Genomic DNA, 25,625 nt, shown 5'->3' with positions numbered 1-25,625 from the left:
AGCACCAATGAGAAAAGACCTGCAGTGTATCACAGTAAAGTCTTCTATATTCCCAGTAAAAATTCTTATTTCTATTCCATTTCTATTCTTCCAGAAAACTCAAAATATATGTTGTTCTTATAGTACATTTCTCAACTGATAGGTGAACTTCAAAAATAAGAACTGCCTTAAAACAGTTGAAACATGGAATATACTCTTCTCTATTAATAATGATTTTACCTTTGCTTTTCCACATCTGACCAATGTTCCCATGAAAGCAATATTGCTCCTAGAAGTAAGGTCTCCATTGGTTGCTGCTGGCTGAGGAGCTGTAGATTTAGAGCAAGGAGCTGTCTCACCTGTGAGACTGGATTCATCAATAGAAAGGTCCACAGCCTTTGAAAACAAAATACATGGACTACATAAAAGGCATAATAATCTTTTATAAGTAGTTGGAAGTACATAAAAGGCATAACAATCTTTTATAAGTAGTTGGAAGTGTTAATAGAAGTTCCCCAATTTTGACCATTAAAAACACATCCAATTTATTCATATGGTAAGAAGCTATGTCAATATCAACCATATTTTAAGGACCAACAAAGTAACAAGAATATTACAGCAATGCAACAAGCTCTCACTTTGAAGAGTCTAACTTCACTCATAATTTTATGGTCATTATTGGTTTCCTAGAAAACATTCCAGAGGTTGCAACTGTGATGCATTCTGGCACCAAACGAAATAATTAACTGGGAATGAAAGCACACATATATATTATCCTCTCAATACTTCCTCTGTCCACTTACTCCTATCATGCTCCATTAAGAACTTGCTAACAAAAAGCATTATTTCATACAGTGGTTTTTGTTCACAAAGTCACTATTCAGGCAACAATCAAGTAGACTAGAGGAAGAAAAGCTGCCTTTTTTTTGTTTTAGGTTTTACTTCTGTGGGTTTTGTGGTAGCATGCGGGAGCACTTAGAAAAGGAAAAGGTAAAAATGAGTTATTCTGTATTAATCAGCCAACAGATGAAGAAAGTAAAGCTTGTGCTCTATAAATATCATCCAAAACAAAAAATAACTTATCAAAATATAAATTGAAGAAAAATGTCTTTCCTCAACACACATCAAATCTTACATATTAATCTACTGACTTTAATGACTCTTGAACAGAGCCAAAGCCTGAATCATAAAATCCTGTTCACAAAATTTAAGTAGAATAATTTTGTACTATTAAAAAGTATAGAGCCACTATTGGTGACCATACCACTAAATGTCAAGATAACCTTCTCAAGAAAAACAGTGTCAAAGCATGCATAATAAAACTCAGCTGCCAAAACTCTTTCAAAGGATATCACTTACAAAGAGTAAGTAAGAATCAGTTATACCGCACTTGGTACCACCACAGTACAGCAGATCACTCTAAGATTTGAGTTGCGGTTTTTTTTTTTGGTGTTAATTTTTTTTTTTTAAGTGGCATGATAACTCTGATGCACTCCAGTTCTAGCTGAACAACAAAATGAACACAGGCTGCTAGCTCAAAAATAATTTAGTCAATGTCAAAAGAGGATAGTACCTTTACTAAAGTGCTTCCTCATCAGTCAAATCCCTCTAATTCCTGCTATTCTCTCAAATAGTTATCAGTGTAGTACCCATTTTTAAAAGATGGATGCTGTACCAATAAAGGGAAAGGGACACTTGTCAAAAACTGCAATGAATCTTTCAAAGCCATAAAGAATTACTAACTCCAGAAAGTTCTACAGTAGTTTAGTATTTGTAATGTATTCTTCAGACACCAAGCTGAAAGAGGATAAAGATGTCACTTTGCTACTGTTCAGATTTAGCCATGAGCTCCAAAACATATATCATCACTCCCAAAACTAATTGTGTTCAAAGCCTACACTGCTCTAAGTATGTTAGTTCTTGATGCAATATTCTGGCTTTAGAAAAGATTACCGTAAAACTTGATGGACCAGTCATTAACATACAGAAAACTTAGACCAGAAAAGGTCTTTCGGAAAACAAGATTGCCCCTGCAAGATTAGACCAGTGAAGAAATTTCTCACTTACACAAAAGACTTCACAAAGTACACAGTGCCTACTTATTTCTACAATTTTCTAGTAGAGCATCAATCAGAATATGCTGAAGAGACCTAGCGCTTTATCTGAAAAGATGATCTCCATTTAGTTTTTTTAAATCCACCACCCCATAACAATGCCCAGTAGAGATAAGATGAAAATAAGATGACATGCTCTTATTTTTAAATTATCTGCAAGAGTAGTTAAGTAATTTTCATCTGGTGTAGGACTATAAACAGCTGAGAAACTTCTAATTCCATTTCTGCTTTCCTTTGTTAAGAGGGCCAAGCATGCCACTACCATAGCATTCTACAAGATTCTAAGCAAGAAAGTAGATGCTGCTGCAGTAACAGTTTGCTATCAATGCAGAGACTACACAATTGCTGAGGGAAGGAGAAAGTGTTTGCAGTCACAAAACACAAACCCACTCAAGCATTAACTACACTACAGGGGCTAAGAACTGATGATCTAGACGAATTTCTCCAGAATGCCACAAATTTGTCTCATGAACACTGATTAATCCAATATCAATTGTGTATATACAGCTCATCATACCCAGAAATTACTTTAACGTGATAGCCCAGACATCGCGAAACCTGAGGATGCCCAATCTGACAGAAAAGTAATGTTACATTATTCAACAAAAACCATCAAAATAAGCAAGATGAATATATATACATTCCACTTAATTTTTAGAGAATCTGCAAGTACTATTATAGTACTATTGCTTCAACTCAAGCATTTCCAGCAGTGTTAATGTCACAAATTAACTATTTAGTAAACTAGAAAATATAACAATACACATTGATGAAACAGTCTCAGAGAGAAAAGATTACACTGGCACAATTTCACAATTTTTTTTTTAATATTCCATTATCACAAAACACTGAAACTACGCCCTAAAGATTAATGCAAATGAAGACTCAAAACCACCTGCAACCAGCTGCCAAAATATCTCTTAATTCAGACTGAAAACAATAATTTTACAACACGTTCACCATTAAGGAAAAAGTACTCAACTAAAATTTTCAAGAATGCATTACTACATAAAATTGGAAAATATTTTCCTCATATGTTCTACAATAAGAAACTATATAGTTTGTTAAGAATGCATTATTACATTTGGAAAGTAATTATTTAAAAAAATTTATCAAAATAGTTGTGGATTCCAAACAGTAACACTTATTGTACTTCAGTATTCAGTGGCTATCTTTTCTTCCCCTCTGTCCCACAAAAAGATAAGTTATTAAAGCAATATTAGGTATATACCTCAAATAATCGTAGATCAGCCGGGACTCTGTCTCCAACTGACAGGCAGACTGTATCACCTGGGACTAAATCTCTTGCAAGCGTATGTTCCACCCTACCTTCTCGTACACTGTAGGTAAAAACATGAAGATCAGTAGGAATCTCTTCTCTGGCACTTTGCCTGAGAAAAGCATTCACATGGTTGACTTGCAATGTTACTGGTTTCAGCAAAACATTATTTCTTATTTGCTGCTTGTTTCTCAGAAGTTACACATCAGTCACATCATTTGAAGGGTTCAGCGGGGCAATCTGGAGCAGTTTTTTAGGCTCATAAAATAATCTTTAAAATGAGCAAAAGCAAAGCTTGCTCTATGTCAGCATAAGAGCTTGATACAAAGGCAGTAAGTTCAGTAAAATCTTTTTCATTTACTTATTTCAGATTAAAGTTAATATGAATTAATTTAGGACTGAAAGGACAGACAATTACATACCAATGGCATTCTGGAGGCACAAGTTTACTAAGCTCTTCAAGAGACTTTTCTGATCTGTACTCCTGCAGAGACATTTTAAAAAAATAGCAGCTAACATTTTTGTAGCAGGCAAAAGTTAAAAAACAGTAAGATACATCCACATCTACTGAAATTTATCTTATTGGCAAAGTTGTATTAAAGTAGTATTCCAAACAATCAGATAAGAGATGCCCTTCAACAGTCCTATATTAGGTACTTTAAAAAGCAAATATGGTCCAAACACTAAAAAATTTACAAATTTGCCTACAGGCATTTCTTCTGAAAGAATAGCAGAAAATTGCATTTTCCTTCAATATCTTCAAGTCTGTGTAATACCTGCAGTAATGCTTCTAAACCCAGGGATCAAACACATGACTAAGTTCTACAGTTTAACAACTTAGTACCAAAAATACCGTGTTCATGCTCTCAGCCCCTGGAAAACTAAGTAAACACAACTCATCTCTAACTCAATATATAAAGCACAAATACAAAGCAATTTTAGTTTAGGCACACACTGAGTAAAGCTGTGTATTTACAGAACGAAAACAACTTTTTTATGACTTAGAAAATTACTTGAAGACAATGTGGGGGCTTTTTGTTTGTTTCTGTACAAAACTGAAGCCAGAGTTACATTTTCAAAATCTATTTTACATGAAGTTAAATATTTAAGTACTTCTACAGTGTTTTTTTTAAGTGCTTATTTACAAGTACTCTTTTATGGCTAAGTATAATACTGATACAGATGCATAAACGTCAATGTAGTTAAAGCAGGTCAAATCATGCACTTTAGAAAAGGCAAAAGACTTGGACGAAAGCACAGAGCTCTTTGCTCAACCGTTCACAGCACATCAAGATAACCACTTTAGTCTTATAAATAGAGAAGTTTACATAAAAACAATAATCTTATTTGGACAACAGCTGTCTTACCTGAACAAAGGCAACTGTAACAACAATGAGTATTGCCTGCAAAAAAAAAAAAAAAACAAAAGAAGGTGAGGTATAAGAATTACAAATGGCCATGAAAGTGATCATATTTAGTTTTGCTCAGCCATAGTTGTTACTGCATATTAACAATATGATTTGAAACAAACCTTCTCATGCTCAAAATCACTCTGTATCCCTTGGGTCTGTTATAAAAGTGATGCCATTATCTATTTACATCTGCTCTAGTGATGTCCAAGAACTCAACAACCTGATTTTACTAAAAATATGATTAATTACTAGATAGTGATTTTGAAGAAAAACTTCCTCTAATCCATGTTTCAAAACAGCTAGCAAGAGACAGCAGTAGAGAGAGATCCGTGACACGAATAGACAAACTGGTCTGAATGAAGTGTGAATAGTGTTCTCTGTGAATAGAAGAATGGTTAGGAATGACCTGTTAACTGCTACAGAGCATTACAGAGGTGGTTTCATTCAAATGACCAGATAACAGAATGACTAAGAATAAACTGAAGACAAGAGATAAGGTAGCAAGCTGAAGAACAGGTCTGGAGCCACAAAATATCCCAACAAGGAGAACAAGAGGAGGATGATTATCAAGAACTCTGCCCATGACTCCCAAGGACCGAGACAGGAGACCGAGTATACCTCCAAACAGACAAGATGCCAGAGACCACAAACAAAAAAGCAAAAAAACCCATTGCTCATTAGGAATAATCCAAGATAAGTACTAAGGCCGCAAAGCAAACCTCCATAGTCCCCCATATTACATACAATTCTGGTCACATCACTTCAACATAAACATCATGGGGCCTGTAAGCATGTGATGTGAAAGCGAGTGAAAGAATGAACTCTATTGGACATAGTAACAAAGTAACAAAGATAAATTTTGTGTAAAGTAAGTATCATCTTCCCCTTCAATACACTCTCAAATTGAATTTTGTAACATTAACTGAACTTGTTACTCAAATTGAGCTGTTACACTGATTTGTTACAGAACCATAACACAAAATACGTTAATCAAGCCTTTAAAGTACACACAGCAACTACCAAAAAATAATCAAGATACTACCATTTTGTAAGAGAAAAACTCTCTTGAAGAACTCTTAACTAAATCAAGGACAAAGGCAGTAAATCTCCCTTATTTGTGATACTAACATTAGCCTCACCAACTGAATATTAGAGTAAATAACTATATATATTCAATCTTTCCATGCAATATTTCCTCCACAGTTACACTTCTTGTTTTTTTTATTTTTTTTCTTAATCTTCAACAGGTCCCAGTCCAGATCAAAAAGCTTTACAATACATTTGTATCAGCAGAGCTAAAAAGATGGCAGAAGCTGCTGCAGCCAGCATTACCACCAAAAGAAATATATGTCATTGATCTTTAGCAGCAAATTAGTTTTGTTGCTAAGGCTCTGAGCACAAATATACAGTCACAGAAAAATTGCACTAACATCTGAAAATGAAGCAAAACAAATATTCATTAGGTGAAAAAATGGGCATTAATAGCAAGACTAAATAGTAGGTTAGTCAGAAGTTATACAAAAAACACAACCTTTAACTCAACCACACTTTTTGTCCATATTTTAAGACACCTCTACCAATGTTCACGAGGCCATTAAAGATATGGTCTGAGGTTGTAGCATAGAATGCAGAAATTACTGCTCCCTTACACTAACTGCCCTGTTCTTTTCTCATTGCCTTTCTCAAAAGGTTAGGAAATCGACTTAAGGACACTAACCGAGGAAAAAAGCCACATGAAATAATTCAACTTTCAGCTGCAATAATTAAATATATTTCATAATACAACAATTTACCTAAATCCTACTTAAGAACACAACAGACCATTCCAAAATAACACTATACTCAAATAAAAAATTGCATGTCTTTTCTTGAAGAAGCCACATAGTTTATCTTCCAAAGAAAACTATTCTTTCTAAAGAATTAGAGGGGTTAGGGGCAAACCGCCAGTTACCTTGAGTTAATTACAAAAGCAAAACTCAATATAGAGAGTGCAGAGGTCAGCCAAGACATAAAACAGCTAGAACTTGTATCTGATCACACAGAAATCCCAATTTTCAGTTATCACTTATCACCTCAAAAAGATCTAAGGTATTATAATTTTCTTCTCTCTGCCACTTGCAATGACAAATGTTTAGCAGTACTACACTTGGCTCACTAGTTTAGCACCCTATTTAACAGCAAACTTCTACAAAAAATTCATTATTTCAGCTTCTATCTTCCATCTGCTATTTCTAGAGTTCAAGTTACATTTCTTTTTCATGTTCATTTTTAAATCTTTCAAGTAAACTCACAGAAGGCTTATTTGTTTTCAATTTGCAATTAAAGCATAATTTAAGATAAAAGCTACGTAAAAGACACCAAAAATTGCTCCTCTGAACAAATGCCTGAAGACAGGCATTTGAAACAATGAAAGAGTAAAGATGCAAGATGCAGCCAGGTAATTCTTCGTTCATGTATTTTGTTATGTATTACTGCTATCAGTCAAGAAAAAAATCAAAACCCAGTCACAAACTAAGCAGATTTAATGACGGCATACAAATCAAACTCATTAATTAGAATCAAGTGATCCCATCCCACATTAGCATTCATGTGATGTTGCAAGTACATGCGGTCACATATTCTGAAGTACTCCCAAGAAAGATAAAATTTCAGTTCCTTACCACAGTGATACTGACAGCATCATCAAACTGATGCATTAAAACACTGATGACTGCAGATGCCAGGAGAAGCATAATAAGGGGATTTTTAAACTGAAATGAAACAGAACAGCAATTCAGCAATACTTTTGACAGAAAGACCATTTAACCTTCCCCTCAAAGCACATCTGATCTATTTTTGAAACATATTTTTCTATAATTAAAATATTTCTAGCCTACCAGTACAAAGAAATCTGAATCCATACAGTTCAGGTGTTTACTTGAGGGTTTTGGTTTTTTTTAAATAACGAAGACCTTGAATAGACCATCTTCAATAAATAACAGGAATAAAACCGTTTCTTAAATTTCTTGATTCACAGTTTTAAGGCTAAAAGAATAATCTCACATATTTGTTTATACTGTATTTAAACATACAAAAGGAAGCCTGAAATACATTCAAAATATCTTTGAGGTAACAGGCTTATCCTGTCCCCAGCAACTGATCACTATCAAGACAGCAATATATTTCACAACTTCAATTAATGATTTCTTCTTTTTACAAGATACAAGTTTTCTTTTTAGATCATACACCTTCTTCAGATTTCTAAAGCTAAAATATTAAAGGATCTTCACAGAATTCACAGAATTGTTAGGGTTGGAAGGGACCTCTGGAGATCATCTAGTCCAACCCTCAAGAAGAAGATCTTGCTTCTACATGACAGCTGGTTGCTAACATGGTCTCTTTTTTTGAGAAATATTACAAAAAATAACATTCCTCCAATTAAAGTGAAGAACATTCTAAAAGCACACGATAAGCACATTCAAAGCAAATACGTATCTTAATAAATCACATCTAAAATAGATTTGGATTACATGTTTTAGAAGTGTTCTGATGCATCTGACTAATTTGACACTACACATGGGAAAATAAAGCATTAATGCCAAAGGACAGCTAGTATGTGATGATGTTCCCACTGCTATCACTAGCAAAGCGTTGAATATCTTTTTAGTCACTCCCAAGTAAAACAGTTTCTCCAGAAGTAACCATCTATTACTTCAGAGTTTACTCTAGAACTGAACTGCACTGCTGCTCAGACAAGGTGCCGGAAACGTTGACCAAAATGTTTTACATCACAAATTCATTAGAAAAATCTTTTGTGTGAAAATTTGCTGTAAATATATTGTGTTGTTGGGGGGTGGAAGGGGTAGGCAGAAGGAAGCAGTGACACTTCCACACCATTTTGAGAAGCTGCATGTGCTCATATACACGTTCATTTACCATGAACACATGGTAAATCACACTGATAGGAAAAAAATTCACACTTGACTTTTGCCAGTTCTGCTTAACACCAGAATCAAGGCTAGCCCCACCCCCACCGTCAGTTCAAAGGCAGCAGGTTTGCTTTTTAAAATTTCCTTCATCTATCAAGTTATTCATACTTCATGTTCCATTTAAATATTTACTGACAGTCATATGCATTTGTGTCTGACGTTAATACGACTCATGTACAAGTCTTTGCCTACAGGAAACTTTATTCTGCCTCTCCAGCCCTCAGGCTAGTTATGAATGGCACCCTTTGGCTAGTTATGAACATACATTCAAGAACAAATCATGAAATTAAAACACTGGCATGTATCTAAATAAAAGCTTTTTTAGTAAGTAAATTAGATATAACTTATAGAAGTTGCAATTTCCTATTCTACTAGAGTTTCCCCACTTTTATCAGAATATGTTCATGCACACAAAAGCTAAATAATATAGAGCAAAACTACTGACAAGTATTAAAACCGAAAAGCAGAAAGGACAAAAATCTTAACCTGGGAAATATATTTTTTCCACAGTGGTTCATCTTCACTAATATCAAATTCATTCCATCCATGGAATGCCCGTCTATGACAAACTTCACAGTTTTTTAAGCCATTCTGAAGATTAGCCTATTCAAATACACAAAGAATAACACAGTCAGCAATTACACTGATAAACTAGACTTCAAAACAAATCCAAAATATACAGCCTTATATTATACAACTTGGCCAACATCAGAAAGACAAGCTTGATACTAATGTTTGTATGACAATAAAAGCTAACTAACTTCTATTTTAAAACTCAATTTGGCAGTCCTTAAGAGATTCAACAAAAAAATTCACAGAAGAACTACAGGAGCAGATGCTGTGAAACAACATCTAAATTACTGATGATCTTCCCTGCAGAAAACTCTTTAACAAGCCAAACTGTGGGCATAGTTCAGACTCTTGAGGATTATGTTAGTTCAGTTAGCCAAACAACAGCAATAGCATCAAAGTCTTCAGTTGACAGTAACAAACATTTATCAAGGTGTACTCTTAAAGCAGTCAAGCATAGAGAAAAGGAAAAAAGACCATCTATCATGAAACTTAACCCAGATTCAGTGGTTCATAAATCTGTCAATGGGTAGCTTTCTCGATCCTGTTCCTCCACTTAAAATGGAGGCTACCAAAATAAATTAAGGACATTAAGGATTCCTTAGAGAAATAGAAGCAATAGCATGAAAAACAGGACAGAATTTTATAGGAAGATTGACTCTAGGATTCTTATTAACAAAAAGCAATCTTCAAAGCATACAGAAATCCAAGCAGTTTCAAGTTGAATCTCATCCCCCCTCCAAATACCCAATGTTTTTTGAAGACGTTAGAGATTAGAGCATTTCAAGTAACAATTTAAAAATCAACACGCTTTTAGAAGTAGACAATAGCTAATATCAAACTGCATGATAATGCATAGACTTTCAATGACAAGATCTGTCCTTAAGAAATATCAAATTCATTGTTCAGTAACTTAAGCGCATTCTTAAGAGATGCAAAATCACTTACTTGCAGAATGCTTGCTACTTCATCAACTGGCAATTCACTTGCTTTTTTTGAAGACAGTACAGGAATCATTGTCTCATTGTCACCATCAGGGATTTTTTGAAGACGTGCAACCTAAGAAACAAAACCAAAGTCTGAAGGGAAGGAGAGCACTAACATTTCATTCCAAACAACGTATGCCAAAGCAATACAGGATTAATGCCATTAAAAGGTAGGTTTTGATAACCATTGCACTTTAAAAAAAATAATCTACAATTCAGCTTATTTTCATGCAGTAACACCTGCAATAATAAAAGAAAACACTGGACATGCAACTGACAAGACTAATTTCTGTAACAATGTGTTCAGTGATGACAAAGATCTGAACAGTTAAATATATCCATAATCTTTTAGCTCATTATCATCAATACCTCGTCAGAAAGTTATCACTCCAGATAAATTTCACTCACTGCCTCTACTTTCTACTCGTTAATGAAGGTGGTCTAAGCAGGTGTATTTACATTTTCTTGTAGACAAAGAAAGGAGAAACAACATTAAGAAAACCTCAAACAAGAGCAGAGACACAAGCGAAGTCATAAAACTTGACTGCAGTTCAAAAGCTTCAAGTCAATGCTATAAGAAGTAATGTTTTCCTGTATTATAAGGAAGTTACAATTTTGTGAACTGCAGAACAGCACAACAGCAACATTGACTGCACAGCTCAGCACCGCTTTGATATTTAATGAGGCTTCAGAGTTTCTGAATTCTTGCTTATTAAATGAGAAGCTGCAGCGATACTCTTTCTTCCCCCCATCTTACTGTACCCACAATTAGTATCTCGTCCATTGTGCCGCACACACATCCCTCCTCTATTAACTGGAAGATACCTAACATGCAAACACGTATGCCACAGAAACGGTTTTCCCATTATACTTGCACAGAATTTGAATAGGTGGTTTTATGCTTTAAAAATAAGTATTGTCTTGTACAAATCTCCTCTACGAATGCTGATACTCAAAATATAAGGTACTTCAAGATTACAATACATTAAAAGATTCCAGCATCTTTATGCCCTAAAAAAGGTATGACAATCTTCATTTTCTATACCGCATGCTGTTTGCCATGTACTCAAATATGACAGCTGAGATAAATTCAACTCAATATTTGTTCTTCTAGCTGCTTACCTAAATAGACTCCACAAAGACTTCATCGCAGGGGCCCAAGGGAACAATGAACAAAGGTGAGAGTGCTACAGTTGGAACACACATGCTTTCGTTTTCAAGAGAAACCGTTGGAAACTCTACACTTGCCATGTAGTTCCCAGTGAAACAGTAAACCAACAAGACTTGCTCCTTCACTGTAAATACAAGAAAGAAGGTCTAGAGACTAAGATGAGCAAAAGGGTGACATGGAGCGTGCATTTGAGCTCTTGGGCAGGTGGGATGGCCGATGAAAGAACTGCACCTTGATGAACAATGAGTTCACTAGCCTCCAAAGAAGGGGAATCCCTTGGACCCCACTCAGCTTTCTGTAGCCTAAAGCCCTCAGGACTGAGCATCTGGGCTGTTGGAGCGCAGCTCAGCGAGGACCAAGAATGGAAGCTCAGCTATGCTCTGCCACACCTCCACTCCAATTCCCATATTCCATTCCACCGAAAGAGCTTTCTTTTGTTCTTTACTGTCCTTTTAATGATGCATTTATGCAAAGACCAGAATTGGAAAGTCTGTAGCTAAATTTGTAGAGCACTACAAAATATGCGACTTAAATATGCTTTAGCATTGGTTATTGAAACCTTAAGTATATACACTGATGCAAGTCTTCTTTAAAAATTATTGTGAATACACATTATTATAGACTATAGATATATACATTTACAAAAATTATCTGGCAAGTTATCATTTCCAAATACCTTTACACATTTCAAATTAGACAAGAAATTGAGACAAAAAATATTTCAGTCATGAAGTATTTTCAGGTTCAAATAATAATTTCAGGTTCAAAAAAGTAAGAGATTTTTCTGTCTCAACATATGTGTATTTAAAGTATTTTAAAAGAACTATTACTTTGAACATCAGTAGGAAAACAAAATCACAAATGTAATTCTGTTCCTAACAAGGGGTCTTTTTACAAAACCCAAGCTAACAAGCCTTTATACCAACAAGGTTACACTGTTCAGTACCAGAGGGACAAACGTTTGCTCGAGTTGAAGGCTTCTCACAGAGCACAGCATCATAAGACTCCCTCTACAAAACAGAACCATTATTAAAGCAACTTAAGCTGACTGCAATGGCAGCAGAATGGCAGGTTTTTCCATTCAGAGTAATACAGACACTGTGACTCCAAGTCTTACAAAATACCCCTTGGTGTATATAAGTTCATTTCACTAAAACTTCATCATGGGAAGTGATGCACCATTGTGACCGCTTGGCCTTCCATGCAGACAGACAGCCTTTGGTTAAGTGTACCACCACTTTTACCAGCATGCATCAAGCACTTGATGCTCACAAGGTTCAGTCCCTATGAAGAAACAGTTTCATTCAAATTCACCTTTTCCGCAATTAAGAACACACCTAGTTACAGCTGCTGTTAAGCCTACACATACAAACCACTATTAAATTAAATCACTTCAATTATCAGGAAATTGCCATTGGAGACCAAGACTTTTCATACTTTCAGTGGTTATACTTAGTTTTCTTTGAATTTTAACCTTAGTTCTGTTTCAGTTTTCTTGGACCACACACTTTTCTAAATCAGTCACCCAGAATTTTGCCACAATCTCCCATTTTTGATAAAACACCCTATTGAGTTACTAGCTCATGTTCTTTTCTTTAAGGTTTCCCATCCTAAGTACTAGCTTTTGATTTTTATTGAAAATAGATACCACATTCACGGTATTAGCTACCAAACACCAGTTTAGGGCTGAAAACCATTAAGCCCAAGTGTTATTTCAAAACAAACCCACAAACATATGACTTTGACCAAGATAACTCCACATTCTCAACAAAAATGCTGAGCAACCAAGCTTTCTCAAAAAGAGTAGGCAGAAATGAACTGACAGCCATTACAAATTTTAGTGCTGAGAAAAATCGTCTTCCCTATACCAACTGACATAGCTGCTAAACACAATTCCAAAAAAGGATACATAACTGATCCTTTCCCTAATAATATTAATTACAACTTCAGGAAGTCTAGTAACAAGCTTTTTAAGGATATTTTAACAAGTTAAACAAAATGTTAAAGTACTTTCAGAGATCAGGCTTTTCCAAATAAATCATTAGTGCAGAATTGTGCCTACTTTGACCACCTTTTTGTGACAGACTCAAAAGGCACTGATTTTCAATGTGTTTAATTCATATTATCTCCCACTTTTACAAAGAATACTGTACCGTATACAGTGAAAAATTCTAGAGAAAATCTGGTATAGGATTAGAAAAATAAAGGCTCAGGAGGTCTTTTTATAGGCAGCTCCTTTCTTTAGAGCAAAATTACATATCGTAAAACAATTCTGGAGGATCCTCATCTAATTCTCAAAAACCTCTACAATCTATGTAGATTAAACTACACTCATAGTTCAGAAAAGAACAGTTTGAAATATCTAACTTTGCCACCAATTAAATTCAGTTGCTTAGCCAATGAGAAATTGATCACTGTTCCCTTCATCACTACCTTCCAAAATATAAAGTGGGTTACACCAACAGATTTAGGTCAAAAAAAATAGTTGGAAAAAGTGCTTACTATCTGCTGGAACACGGTAGCTATATTCAAGCAAATAATTTTGCCTTTACTGTGTATTACTTCCACAAAGCAAGAGAAAGATTACTTATTCAATACTGTTGGCAAGCGCTCTACAGTCCTTTGCACTGCTTCCCAGATCTGCACACTTGAGCTTCTGCAACACCTTTTAGCATATCCAACAGAAGCAACTCCCAAACCCACAGTGTTCTATATTAAAGGAGTCAACCCACATACAGTAAGATGTCTTCCCACCCTATGTTGCAATCAATTTTCAAGCATCTATCAGCTGATACCTTTAAACACTAAGAAATTATACTGGCCTATGCTGCTGTATCAGATAGGTAGCACGTGCATGGCCGCTGAAGCTTTGGGAGCTGTGAATACAGCTTCACATTCCCTGCCTGCAGCTAAGTCTACCAAGGAACAAAGAAGCAGGACGCTAACTAACAAAAATAAATAGCTGTCTCAGGAAGGACTTTTCTTGGACCACTTCCAATGTACACACCACCATTTCTAGACTAAGAAACATGCATCAATCACATGACCATGGAACTGTGACCAAAGCATGTTTATCAAAATTAATACAAATTAGCCTGAAAGGCTTACACTAACAGAAATTCAGAGTTCCCTTCTGTTTTCTCTAAAGAAAAATCTAGTTAACAGTAATGTGTTACTGTTTCTACTTCCCCATACACTACAAAATTCTCCTTCGGCCATGACTGATACCAAGTACCAACAACCTACCTCCACCATGCTGTTTCTCAGCCTAGCAGGAACAGTCCACTATCAATCAGCAGGGCTCACTGACATTGAGATACTTTTACAATTATTTTTTTAAGGGGAAATTTTAGCTCTGCTTCCTCTGAGAATGCAAATGGCAGGATCTACATTCACCAAGAGTGGTCTAAAAATTTAGAACATTCTCATAGCAAAATCTATTTTTAGACAAACTTGTGACGAAAACGTTTTAGATAATTAGCTAATATAAAGTGCTCTAAATGTTACATGCAGTTACTCAACTGACCTACAAATGCAAAATACAAAGGTGGTGTAAAAACAAAACTACCAAGAACAGTAAGGATCGGGGGGGGGGGGGGGGGGGGGTTTTTTGGGGGGGGGGTGGTGTTTAAAAAACAATGAAATTTAAGCTGATTCTTTGGGAAGTTCCTTTAGAAACCCAAGAAATAATAATGCATCTGGGTATGAGCACTCTACTCTCAGAAAGAACTGTTTACCCTACCACACAAGTAGTTTCACCGGCAAACTGCAGGTTAGCAGAGCCATTTCTTGGGAACCACTGTGGCACAACTGGAAATGTAAAAAGATGACTGGAAGCACTGACTCCACATGCTTTCCAATATTTGCTTCTTAACCATACTTCCCACTTTCTTCTGAATCTTCCTGTCCATCTGAACAGCAGATTCGGTCAGTTTGAATCTACCCCAGCAATCCCTCTAAAACTGCACCCCTTTCAAGCCAACTCAAGTATTACAAAGATCCTTCTGACTTTTTTGTAGTGATCAACCTGTAAGACTATTATTGTACGAGCAGTTAGTGACCCACATCCAGGTATATGCCTCTGTATTGTGGATATCACACAACTGCTACTGAATCATGCTGTGTCTAATCAATAATAAAATTAATGAATGTACACATAATCAATGTGTATTTAATCTTAAGTATATGTACAGTGTTGTCTTTTCCACTTGAAATATTCCAGGCACTTGCTCAGGAACTGCAGGTTTACGAATGAGATGATATAAGAGCATGTTGTCCATGGGCCACTTCAAAGCCCACATACCAGACCCAACTGCTATCAGTGACTGATAAACCTGCACTGTGAGCAAAAAAAAAAAAAAAGAGCACTAGTGAACTCAGGGACTCAAGGTACACGAGATCTACAGTGTGCCATGCCCTGACCAAAGATCCATCCGAAGCCCTATCATGTCAGGGTTCCCAGCATCAGAAAGGACATATCACTCTATTCTTTGCTATCACCTTTTCTGAGTTATTAATAGCAATCTGCCTCCCAAGTGTTTATGCCTTTCTTATTGGGATCCTGAAAGACCCAGCACTTCCTCACCCACCATCAGAATCATCTTTCACTTTTTATCTACCTTCCCTGCACTGAAAAAAATTATAGCACTCAACAACATAATAGTGTTTCACTGAATACAAAACAGATTGAAACTTACAAGCTCCGAATTTTCTGTATGATCAAACTATTTGTGATGTATACTAAAAGGTTTAGAAAGCTAAGACCCTACTAAGCATGTTCTTCTCCAGTTCTGTAGAACTCAGAGTCAGGATGGCAGGTGCCTAGAGGTAATGACAGAGCAACTACTGTAGACATCAGTGCACACGGTAACATAATAAAATACCAAGCGCTTACCTCTTCTATCTGGCATCCTGAAAGTACACCGGGCTAGAGATCAACTAGATGTCCATGGGCACAGAGGCCCGAGTCTCCATGTGTGTGTACGTGGACTTTGGAAACAGTTCCCACTAGGCAAAGACTCTTGGCTGTGAAAGGTAATCTTTAAGGAAAAGACTCTAACCAGAATGGAAGTTATCCTCTTTTCTGTAAGTTCCATCAGATCTGAAGGATCAGTGCAAAGTCTTCTCCTACTCTCTTCTCCTATTCGTTAGGACATGGTGGCTAGAGGTTTTGGAGACCCAAATCTTTTAATAATTTTATTGTCCATCTTCAAACTCTCCATTTCAACAGGTCACCGCTCAGCATCATGACTATGATTCCACAGAGTCACTTTCTACCAATGACCTTAAAAATATGTATTTCACTAGATATTTCTGCCATCTTTGCCTCTCCCATTTGTCTAGAAGGTAAGGTGCTCCTAGAACCTCAATACAGGTCCCAGCCACAGAACAATGACCATGTGATGACAAGATACAGGAAAAATCCAAGCACAAAAAAAAAAAGCATTAAGCATACAATAGTTACAGTTAAGTCCTAGACCAACTGCACACCCAGAAGCAAACCCTGGATGCATCACAGGATTCCAGAAGTGGAGGCAGGGTGGAGAAGAACACGCAAAGAGCCCTCAGACCATTCCACAACAAGCAATACCCAACATGATTGTGACTATGATACAAATTCCTCCACGAAATTCTGCCAGATCTTAACAGGAATTCTATCTCCAGAGAAATTCACCAGTTATGCTAACAAAAGAAGCAGGTGGAAGTAGCTGAGTATGGTGGATACAGATTTAATAAAATAAATAAAAATCAGTGCAATCAAGTTTACAAACTATAAATGCAGACACGAGCTACAAACTTACCTTGATTAAGTAAATTCCATTATTTAATGTCTTATTATTGGCTTTCAAACTTATTTTTTAATGATGTGCAGAAAATCGGAAATTATATTCAGGAAGGCTTCATCTATATGGACTGCACTGATACAGTTGTTTTTACCTCATATGTAGTTAAATCAAAGACTGATTACTTCCTGTATTCTCAACTAGCAACTTCTTTAACCAGTCTCAAAACCCTGCAAATTTAGATATTAAAAATATTCAAATACTGTGACTGACCAATAAACCCCTATAGCAGAAGGCTCAGGGGAGATGGGCAAGGGCGATGCACCCATGAAGCACAGGAAATAACGTGGGGTGTGACTACCCACAACTATCGCAAAGAGGCTAACTTTACCTCAATACAGGGGGGACTGGAGGGTGGCCTTTGCTTTGGATAAACAATTACATCAGTCGAGTGGGTCAACTGGTGGTATAACTGTTTCTCCCCAATTTCATCAAAAGAATGTGAATGTCTGAGTTAGCCAGACCAGCATGGGGGGGATGTATACGCAGCTCAGCCCAACATACATACTGAACAACCAACAATATTTCAAAGAGAGCAACAGGCTTGAGCTGGTCTCAGCCCACATATTCCTTTCTGGTGACTGGAGATGCCCAGTGTCATAACGGTGAGCATATTATAGAGACTGATAATGGGAATTACATTGGTATTGCGATTGAACTGTGTATTGCAACTATATATTTAGCTAAGCGTAATTTCCAAAATACACTTAAAACGTAGTACAAATGTATCATTCTGCTAATCAGAAATCCCACGTAACATCAAGTATCTTCAAATACACACATTTGATAACCAACATTACACCCTTTATATGTGGATTATATAAAAGAACCTGGCCAGAGAGTTTTATACTCTGACAGATACCTTTATGGAAATAACACTGCTTTCCGACAGCAACAAGTGCAGTGCCAACACTCATTCAACACAAACATCCGCAACCAATTTGCAAAAAGAGTATTTTACTTGCCACTGCAAAGACCTGTCCTTTCCCACCCCCAAAAGGTTGAAGTCTGCAGACTAATGAGCCACTTGTTTTCTACCAGGCACTATTTGCTCAGGAGAAGAAATACTTTTCGAAAGCTTTGAAGTTACTGTCTACTGTCTTCATTTGAGTGGACTCCTTTGGAAGTGTGATGATTTTTCACTTCTGGGGAAACAGCTCCAGCAACCCTGTATTCTAATATTCAAAGAAATTTGTTCCTACTCAACAATATTTTAGTTTAAACATTTTACCAGGAGACCCTACATCAAAGGAAGTGCACACAGAAAAGTTCTGTCTCTAAAAATGCCAGAATGAAAGAGAAACGCTAATTTGCATTAATGAGTTCTCCTTGCAGAGTAATTTCTATCCTTGGAGGTCACACAGTTTCAGCCCCTTGCTATTGTGTGTTATTTCATAAGACTTTACAGAAAAAGGGCAATATTCAACCTGGCACAGACACCACCCATTAACCAAAGAAATACAAATACCCAAATTATGAGAACAATCTGCTAAACTGCCCTGTGAGCCCCAAAAAAACCTGCCTTGTATTTGAGTATTATTTCATCAGTGCTTAGGACTTTCACTATGGCCAACCACCAGCCGTAACGCAGAACTATACTCCTTGGTACACAAGACTTCTGCATTTCTGACCAACTAAGAAACAGAAATCTGAATACTAGCACCAACCATCTTGAATCTCAAGGTTTGCCCAATCTTAAAAGACTTAAAATACTTAAGAGACCAACCCATCTCCAACAGCATCTCCTTCAGGCAATGTAATAAAGACTACAATGCTCCATTTAACATCCAACTTACTAACTTTACAGTACTCTATAAAGCTCAAGAACTATTTTTAAGTACTAAAAAGAGTTAAGTAATAAAAATATCCTCTAAAAAAACACTTCAAGAAACACGTGTCCCCAATCTGAAAAGCACCTTAGTCTTTCAAGATGTTTCACTATGTCTTCTTTAATTTAAAAAAATAGAAAGCAAAGTAGGGCATCTAGTTCAACTGAGGCTACCAGCACAACAGTAAAGCTGAGCAATTTTCTGTAATCGTAGTATATTCCATGTGGTTATCTTGCAAGCCTTGTGAATGACAACTGCCTGCTCTCTAGCCAGAGAAAATATTTCACAAAAATAATGATACCTTAGCCTGACCGCAGTGCTGTTTGTAGGAGTAATGGCAACAAAAATTCAAACCAAACCCCCAACACCGTGTCTGTCCAAACCACCTTTTCTTCCTTTAGCCCATTTGTATAGTACACAGTTGAAACTTAAGAATGCCAAAGATTCAAACTTTGTATTCAATCGCTAAAAAAGATTTACCATTTAGAGCATTTCCATATACTCTGGAGGATGTACTATAATGAATTTAAAGCCTGGCTGCTGAAAGCCTTGAGGTAGCATCAGAGTTACCAAGAATGCACAGACAAACACACTAGACCAATCTGTATTTTACCGGCCAAAATAGTCAGCTTTGATTCTTCCTGTTCAAAAAAACTCCTCGAACACTGCAAAAGTCTGCTTGAACATTTCATACGTTTGTCATTACTTATTAAATCAGAAGAACAAAAAGATACAGAATCCTAAGCATGCACTAAAATGATCAAATAAATGCTAATGCCCTGGTAAAATCAAAGTTTATGTATAATAGCACTGGGTCAGTTCAGACACTAATCACCCAAGGAAGAGAGCACCAATGGCCACATCTCACTTGACTGCAAATGGCATACGCCTCTGCTTAAATGCTGATTCGCGTGAAGCCTTTTAGAAGTTGAAGGCCAAAAGACTTTGGGTCTAAATATCACTCACATATCTCACCAGAGAGTTGCTAGCATTCTAGGAGAACATTTAAGCTTAGAAATAAGATCGTATGGAACCTCTCCAATAGTCTGCTGCTATCTCATAACACTTTGAAGTGCTGAGCTTCTCAAAATGAAGGACAGCACTTGAACAGCAAACACTAATAAAGAATTTTAACACCCTGTGATATCCTACTAATGTATCCATGACACGTGCAGACTTTAGTTGCCATATAATTGTATTAAGCAAAACACCAATACCAGTATTTGCTCAGTATTTATTTGTATAAAGTAAAAAATGAAGCTCCAAGACCCAATCATTGACTATATCCTTGACAGCTATACAGTTACTTCATAATGTGACAAAATGAAATTCTAATTAAAAAGATCCTGAACTTACTGTTTACCACAGTTCTCAGGACCAAGCCAGTGTCAGTGCTAATTTAAATGAAAACATAACTCACTGCATAATTACTCTACTTACGGTAATAAGCTTGCTTATAATTAGTATCAAGAAAGCAGCAACATTGTATTCACCAAGCTTTTTTTTTTTTTTGTGAATTATGCATGCAGAAAAAAGTCCTGCAGAAAATTTATCTTTCAGCAGTAATGAGACCATTTCATTCAGTCCTATAGAAGAGCAGCCCAAGATCACCACATGCTTGTAAAACTCTTCACCAAAACTGCAAGTAAATATGTTTGTTTCCCTTTTGTTAAATTAGCTGCCCTGAGAATTGTCTGCATTTTCCTTACACCACTGTTTTTCCTGACTCAGTAAGAGATTACACCATATACTCCCCATGTAAAGAAGTTACAAAGCTAGCAAAATAATAAACATACATTCTGTGATGTCTGAACTCAAGCAGATTCCATGTTAAACCACTTCTTGATTAATATAGACTAACATTTTTGATTTATCTGCATAGGGAAAAAAGGGGGAAAGGAAAGACTAAAACTATCTGATGCTCCATCAACCAGTCAAACAAGAGATTAAAAGATGACACTGACTGTTGAATTAAAAAGAAAATCTATGTTTCCAATGCAAGACACGTGCTATGTTAACTTAGCAGCTAAGTTATCAAAGCACTGTTAAAGGATAAGAAGGTATCTACTAGAACTGGGCTTTAGTGAAGACTCTCCATTTTTTAAAAAAAGAAAAAAAGAATCTCTCACCTTATCCTCCAAGTTAAACAAGAGATGTGACTTCTTTGCCAACATAAGTATAAAGTATCGGGTTTTAATTTTCTGCAAGCTGCAGATAGTAAAAACCAGTAATCAATGAATACAAAATTCTTGTTTCACCTATTAATTTATTAAGAAATCATCTACATGTCAAAAGGAACGTGAACTGCTGTGACAACACTAAGTCCACTTCAAAATTTCTAACATTTTCCATTGCAAATTTCATTCTGATTATTTCAGATATTACTTTCATGAAACAACTGATGATGCCACTCTGGAACATTTTAAATAGTTTTCAAGTCACTGCTGCCACAGGCATCCCTTCCCCCTCTGTTTCCAGTTGCATGTACACACGCTCCACCCATTCATCAGTATTTAGAGCTGCCTAATTCATGATGAGCTAGTCCAGGCTGCTAGCTCACTACCCTCAAAAGCCAAAATCTATTCACTGATCTTCAATCCGTTACTTTAGCAACTAAGCCCTTTTCACCATTTAAGAAAAACACCTATGAAACTCATTAGGAAATTCAACTGCACTTCAAATACACGACAAACAAAAATGATTCATTTTCCATCTCAGGATTATGTGAAGAACTAAAGCATCTTTTTCAAAGAAAAAGGATTCTTGACTTACATCTCACTTTTCATCCAATTACCAAAATTATCCTGAAATTATTACTGAAAGACTATAGACTGAAATTAACAGTTGTCTTTGAAGATTAGCTCAAACTAACCAGGACTCAAAACAATGAAGATTAAGGAGGATTTCAGAATCACCTCACAATGTTCATATTACAGTAAGTCTGGTCTGAGTCTTTGCACTAGCCCTCTACACCACTTTGGGAAAGTCTGTTCATTTACTTGTGGGAAAACATTACTCTGACCTCTTCTGTTAGGCACTTAATGATCTCAAAACAAATGCTACATAAGGCCTGGGTAACAAAACAGTACTCCTGTTTAACAGTTTGTATTTGTAATCATACTCTGACCTCAGAGCAGATAAGCTTAAAGTTGATATAAAGACTACAGTTTAGGTTACTTTTCTACTAAAAGGCAGTCTTTTACAAGACAATCTTCAGTAGAATAAAGAACCTGACAATCTAAAAGATGGTGATAAAAGAAAGAGAAAAAAAAAAAATCAGACTACAATTATAGAAAATTACTTAAAACATCCCAAAGGCATCAGTGGAGAGATCCAAAAGTTACAAAGCCCAGTTTGCGCTCAGAGTTATGTTTTGTCTAAATAGCTGCAAGTTCTCTTGACTGCCTACAGTTTAAAAAGCTCTATTTATGGAAAGAAGTCACAAAATTGCATCTTTCCAAACAGAAATACAAACATCATTCCTTTCAGTCATAGATTTACCGAGCTAAGATGAAGTTTTCCTATGATGGGAAATTCTCTCTTCCCCATTACCATGAGACACATGAATTTTTGCGGAAGTTTAATCATCTCAACACAAGAGACAGGAATCAGGAAGTCTTGGGACAAAACATTAAATAGCTTAGAGTAAATATACAATACTGCTTAAGAAAACTGAATAAACATAGGAAAACATCAGTTTTCCAAACCATCTTATCACTTCCCAATCTTGAATATTCATCCAAATACAGGGAGAAAAGAAATCTGCCATCTCTTGCTCAATATTCAAACTGAAGAGACCTTTCAAACACAAACTTGCAAAACAAAAGAAAAGTTTAAAGATATTCTAACTGTAATCTTTGTTCTACAAGATTACAAAGTGTCTTCAACTGTCTCCTGGAGAACATACATTAAGAATCCTCTCAAGAGTGCTGAAAGGTTCCAATATGAAGCTGCTAGTGTCTAGCTGTCTCAAAATGTCAAATGGATAGAAAAAGAAGAGCTCAGAAAAACCAAGAACACCAAAAAAGACAGTAGACAGTTGTAAATATATATGCCTGTTTGGAGACTCAATAACTGGGGGGGGGGGGCAGGGAGTGGAATGAGTGTAGAGGAAGTAATTCAGATGTTAAGAGAACCAACTCATTCTTTTTATTCATACTGATATTTAGCCTTTCTCCTACCCCCAGAAGCCTACTCCATTTTGAAAGCCCTCAACCAACCATAGAATTTATTTCTGCCTTTGCAATACACATCTAATCATCTTTTATTTTTCCCCTAGATAAAGGTTTTCTTACATTACTTCTATCATACAAATATTACTAATTTTTAAACATAACTTATTTATTCCGTAAGAAACTTAAGAAATGCCATCTTTGTGCTACAAGCATTCAGAAGAATTAGAATGGGCCATACTATCACATGCAACTTGACTATCAACTACATCTATGATACACTGTTTACTTGGCAATAGAACTAAAAGGCATTAAAAGTCTTCCTGCCATTTTGGTTTTGGCACATAAATGTCAGACGGCTACTTTTTTTCCCCCCTCTAAGTGTATTTCTATTCAATAGCATTATATCAGCTTTGCTTCCCCCGCACCCAGTGCTGCCCATTCAAGAATCTTTTAATTGCAATGCACAGACTGAAATGCAAAGGCACTGATACTACTTCTATCAGCTATCTAGCCTCCCAAAATGAAGATCAGCCTTCTAGAGACACTCCCCCACATTCCAAAATTCCTTCTACCTGACAAGTCTGTGCTCTTTATTACAAATATACAGTTGGAAGACATGATCAACAGAATTAAGAAAATTCTAATGTTATTTTAAAGTTAAAAAAGAGTTCTGAAATGCGAGATTACAATAACCTACATAGTTTTCAACATAGGTTGGATTTCACAATTACAACTTTCCAGTTGTGGAAGACAACTGTATTTCAAAACAGAACAATATCCAACTGTAGAAAATAATTTAGCTGGTCTACACCACAAACTCAATCCAGTTCTTCATTCAAGTCAAACTATTAAAAAAGCACCTCTATTTTCAGAATGGGGTGGGAAAAAAAGGAACTCCTATGTCTCACATAACAACCTATAGCTAAGGAAATCCAGTAGCCACCTAAAAAAAAATCCATCTAGTATCTTCAAAGAATACTAACATAAAGGGGGTGGGGGGATACAATAGTTCCTTTCTTTTTTATATATATTAACAAAAATAATACATTTCAGATATTTTCAACACCCAGAGTCAAATAGAGGAAAAATCTGGTGAAGCTCACAGTCACTATCACCAATGCAAAGGGGCTTTCAAGGTTCACAGAGAATAAACTGAAGCACAACATGGAAAAACTGAAATAACTCCCTGGGTTAAGTAATTTCCAAACTAGATGAGGAGAAAGCATAATAGAGCAACCTCTTTCCGTGCATAGATTTTACAACTTTTTATACCAGATCTTTCAAGTGGTAGAACTAGAAACTTCAGTGACACTTTTTAATTCAATACTGTCCAAGGCAGCAAAACCTAAGTCATCTTTAAGACTGTAGAATATGCACAAAAATATTTCAACACAAAATGTAACTAATGCTTTTTAATTTCACCCCGAAGGATAAAATGTAACAAAAATCATATAATCCATGCAAATAACAAGCAACTTATTCTCAGAAGCCCCTATCTAAATAAAACAAATTTCTATTCCAATCACAGAGCACTAGAACACTCAATAGATGTTTTGAGTATCTGTCAAGGGAGAATATAATCTGTCTGATTAGTTCACCAAGCAGCAGTACAAATAAAGAAAAACGATGGTCCTACAATTCTTGAACTACAAAGCGCAGATCAAAATTCCTACCACGAGATTAACACACGAGAGCAACCCTGCAAACCCCTGGAACGGTAAAACATACACACGCACCAGTAGGAGTTGTCACCAAATTGCATGCAAAAATCCTCTTAGCTCCAATGAAGTCAGTGACTCTGATGAGACCTTTACCTTCATTTTCCATCGAAATTGTACTTGAGTCGACAGTTACAAAAAGCCTTTAGCGACAGCAGCACTGGAGTGGGAGCTGAAAATGTGAAGATGCCCCAAGATCCCAGGCAATCACACTGCTCCCTCTGCCCCCACCTGCAGCAACATCTGCAAGAGAAACCAGCGCTAATAGAGGGGGGAAAATAATAAAAAAATAATGAAAAAACCCCAAACAAACAACACAACAGCTAAACCCTATAGGTCTCCACCACCTTTCCAATCACGCCAGCGCGGAGCAGGTACGGAAGGAGCCCGCAGAGCCGTCAGAGGCCACCAAGGATTAGGATTAGTTGCCGAGCAGCTCCAGCAACACCGAGCAGCGCCGCCGCCGCCGCTTCCCCCTCGCCACAAGCGCCGCCAACGGCCTCATCCCGCCCAGGGAGGGGCTCCGCACGGAATGAACGCCCCGCACCTAAAAATAAACCCTTACCCCAAGTAACCCGGCC

The 25,625-nt window shown here is 36.5% G+C and overlaps 1 protein-coding gene across 2 annotated transcripts in view; it reads right to left on the bottom strand.

Moving 5' to 3' along the window:
- ATP2C1 (ATPase, Ca++ transporting, type 2C, member 1) overlaps positions 1-25,307 on the bottom strand; it is a 50,545-nt gene extending 25,238 nt beyond the window's left edge. The window contains exons 1-8 of one of the 2 annotated variants that reach the window (XM_009879596.1): positions 25,063-25,307; positions 10,271-10,381; positions 9,239-9,355; positions 7,445-7,534; positions 4,740-4,775; positions 3,795-3,856; positions 3,325-3,433; positions 220-375 (exon numbers count right to left, since the gene is read on the bottom strand). In XM_009879596.1, coding sequence (XP_009877898.1) covers positions 220-375; positions 3,325-3,433; positions 3,795-3,856; positions 4,740-4,775; positions 7,445-7,534; positions 9,239-9,355; positions 10,271-10,339 — 639 coding nt within the window. In that variant the 5' untranslated portion in view covers positions 10,340-10,381; positions 25,063-25,307. The remainder of the gene's footprint in view (positions 1-219; positions 376-3,324; positions 3,434-3,794; positions 3,857-4,739; positions 4,776-7,444; positions 7,535-9,238; positions 9,356-10,270; positions 10,382-25,062) is intronic. The other variant, XM_009879595.1, reaches the window with a different exon arrangement.
- Positions 25,308-25,625: the final 318 nt, after the last annotated feature.

Source organism: Charadrius vociferus, unplaced genomic scaffold (assembly GCF_000708025.1).
Source record: "Charadrius vociferus isolate BGI_N301 unplaced genomic scaffold, ASM70802v2 scaffold722, whole genome shotgun sequence".
Classification (NCBI taxonomy): Eukaryota; Metazoa; Chordata; class Aves; order Charadriiformes; family Charadriidae; genus Charadrius; species Charadrius vociferus.
The sequence above is the reverse complement of the archived record's forward strand: the minus strand, read 5'-3'. Positions and strand labels throughout refer to the sequence as shown.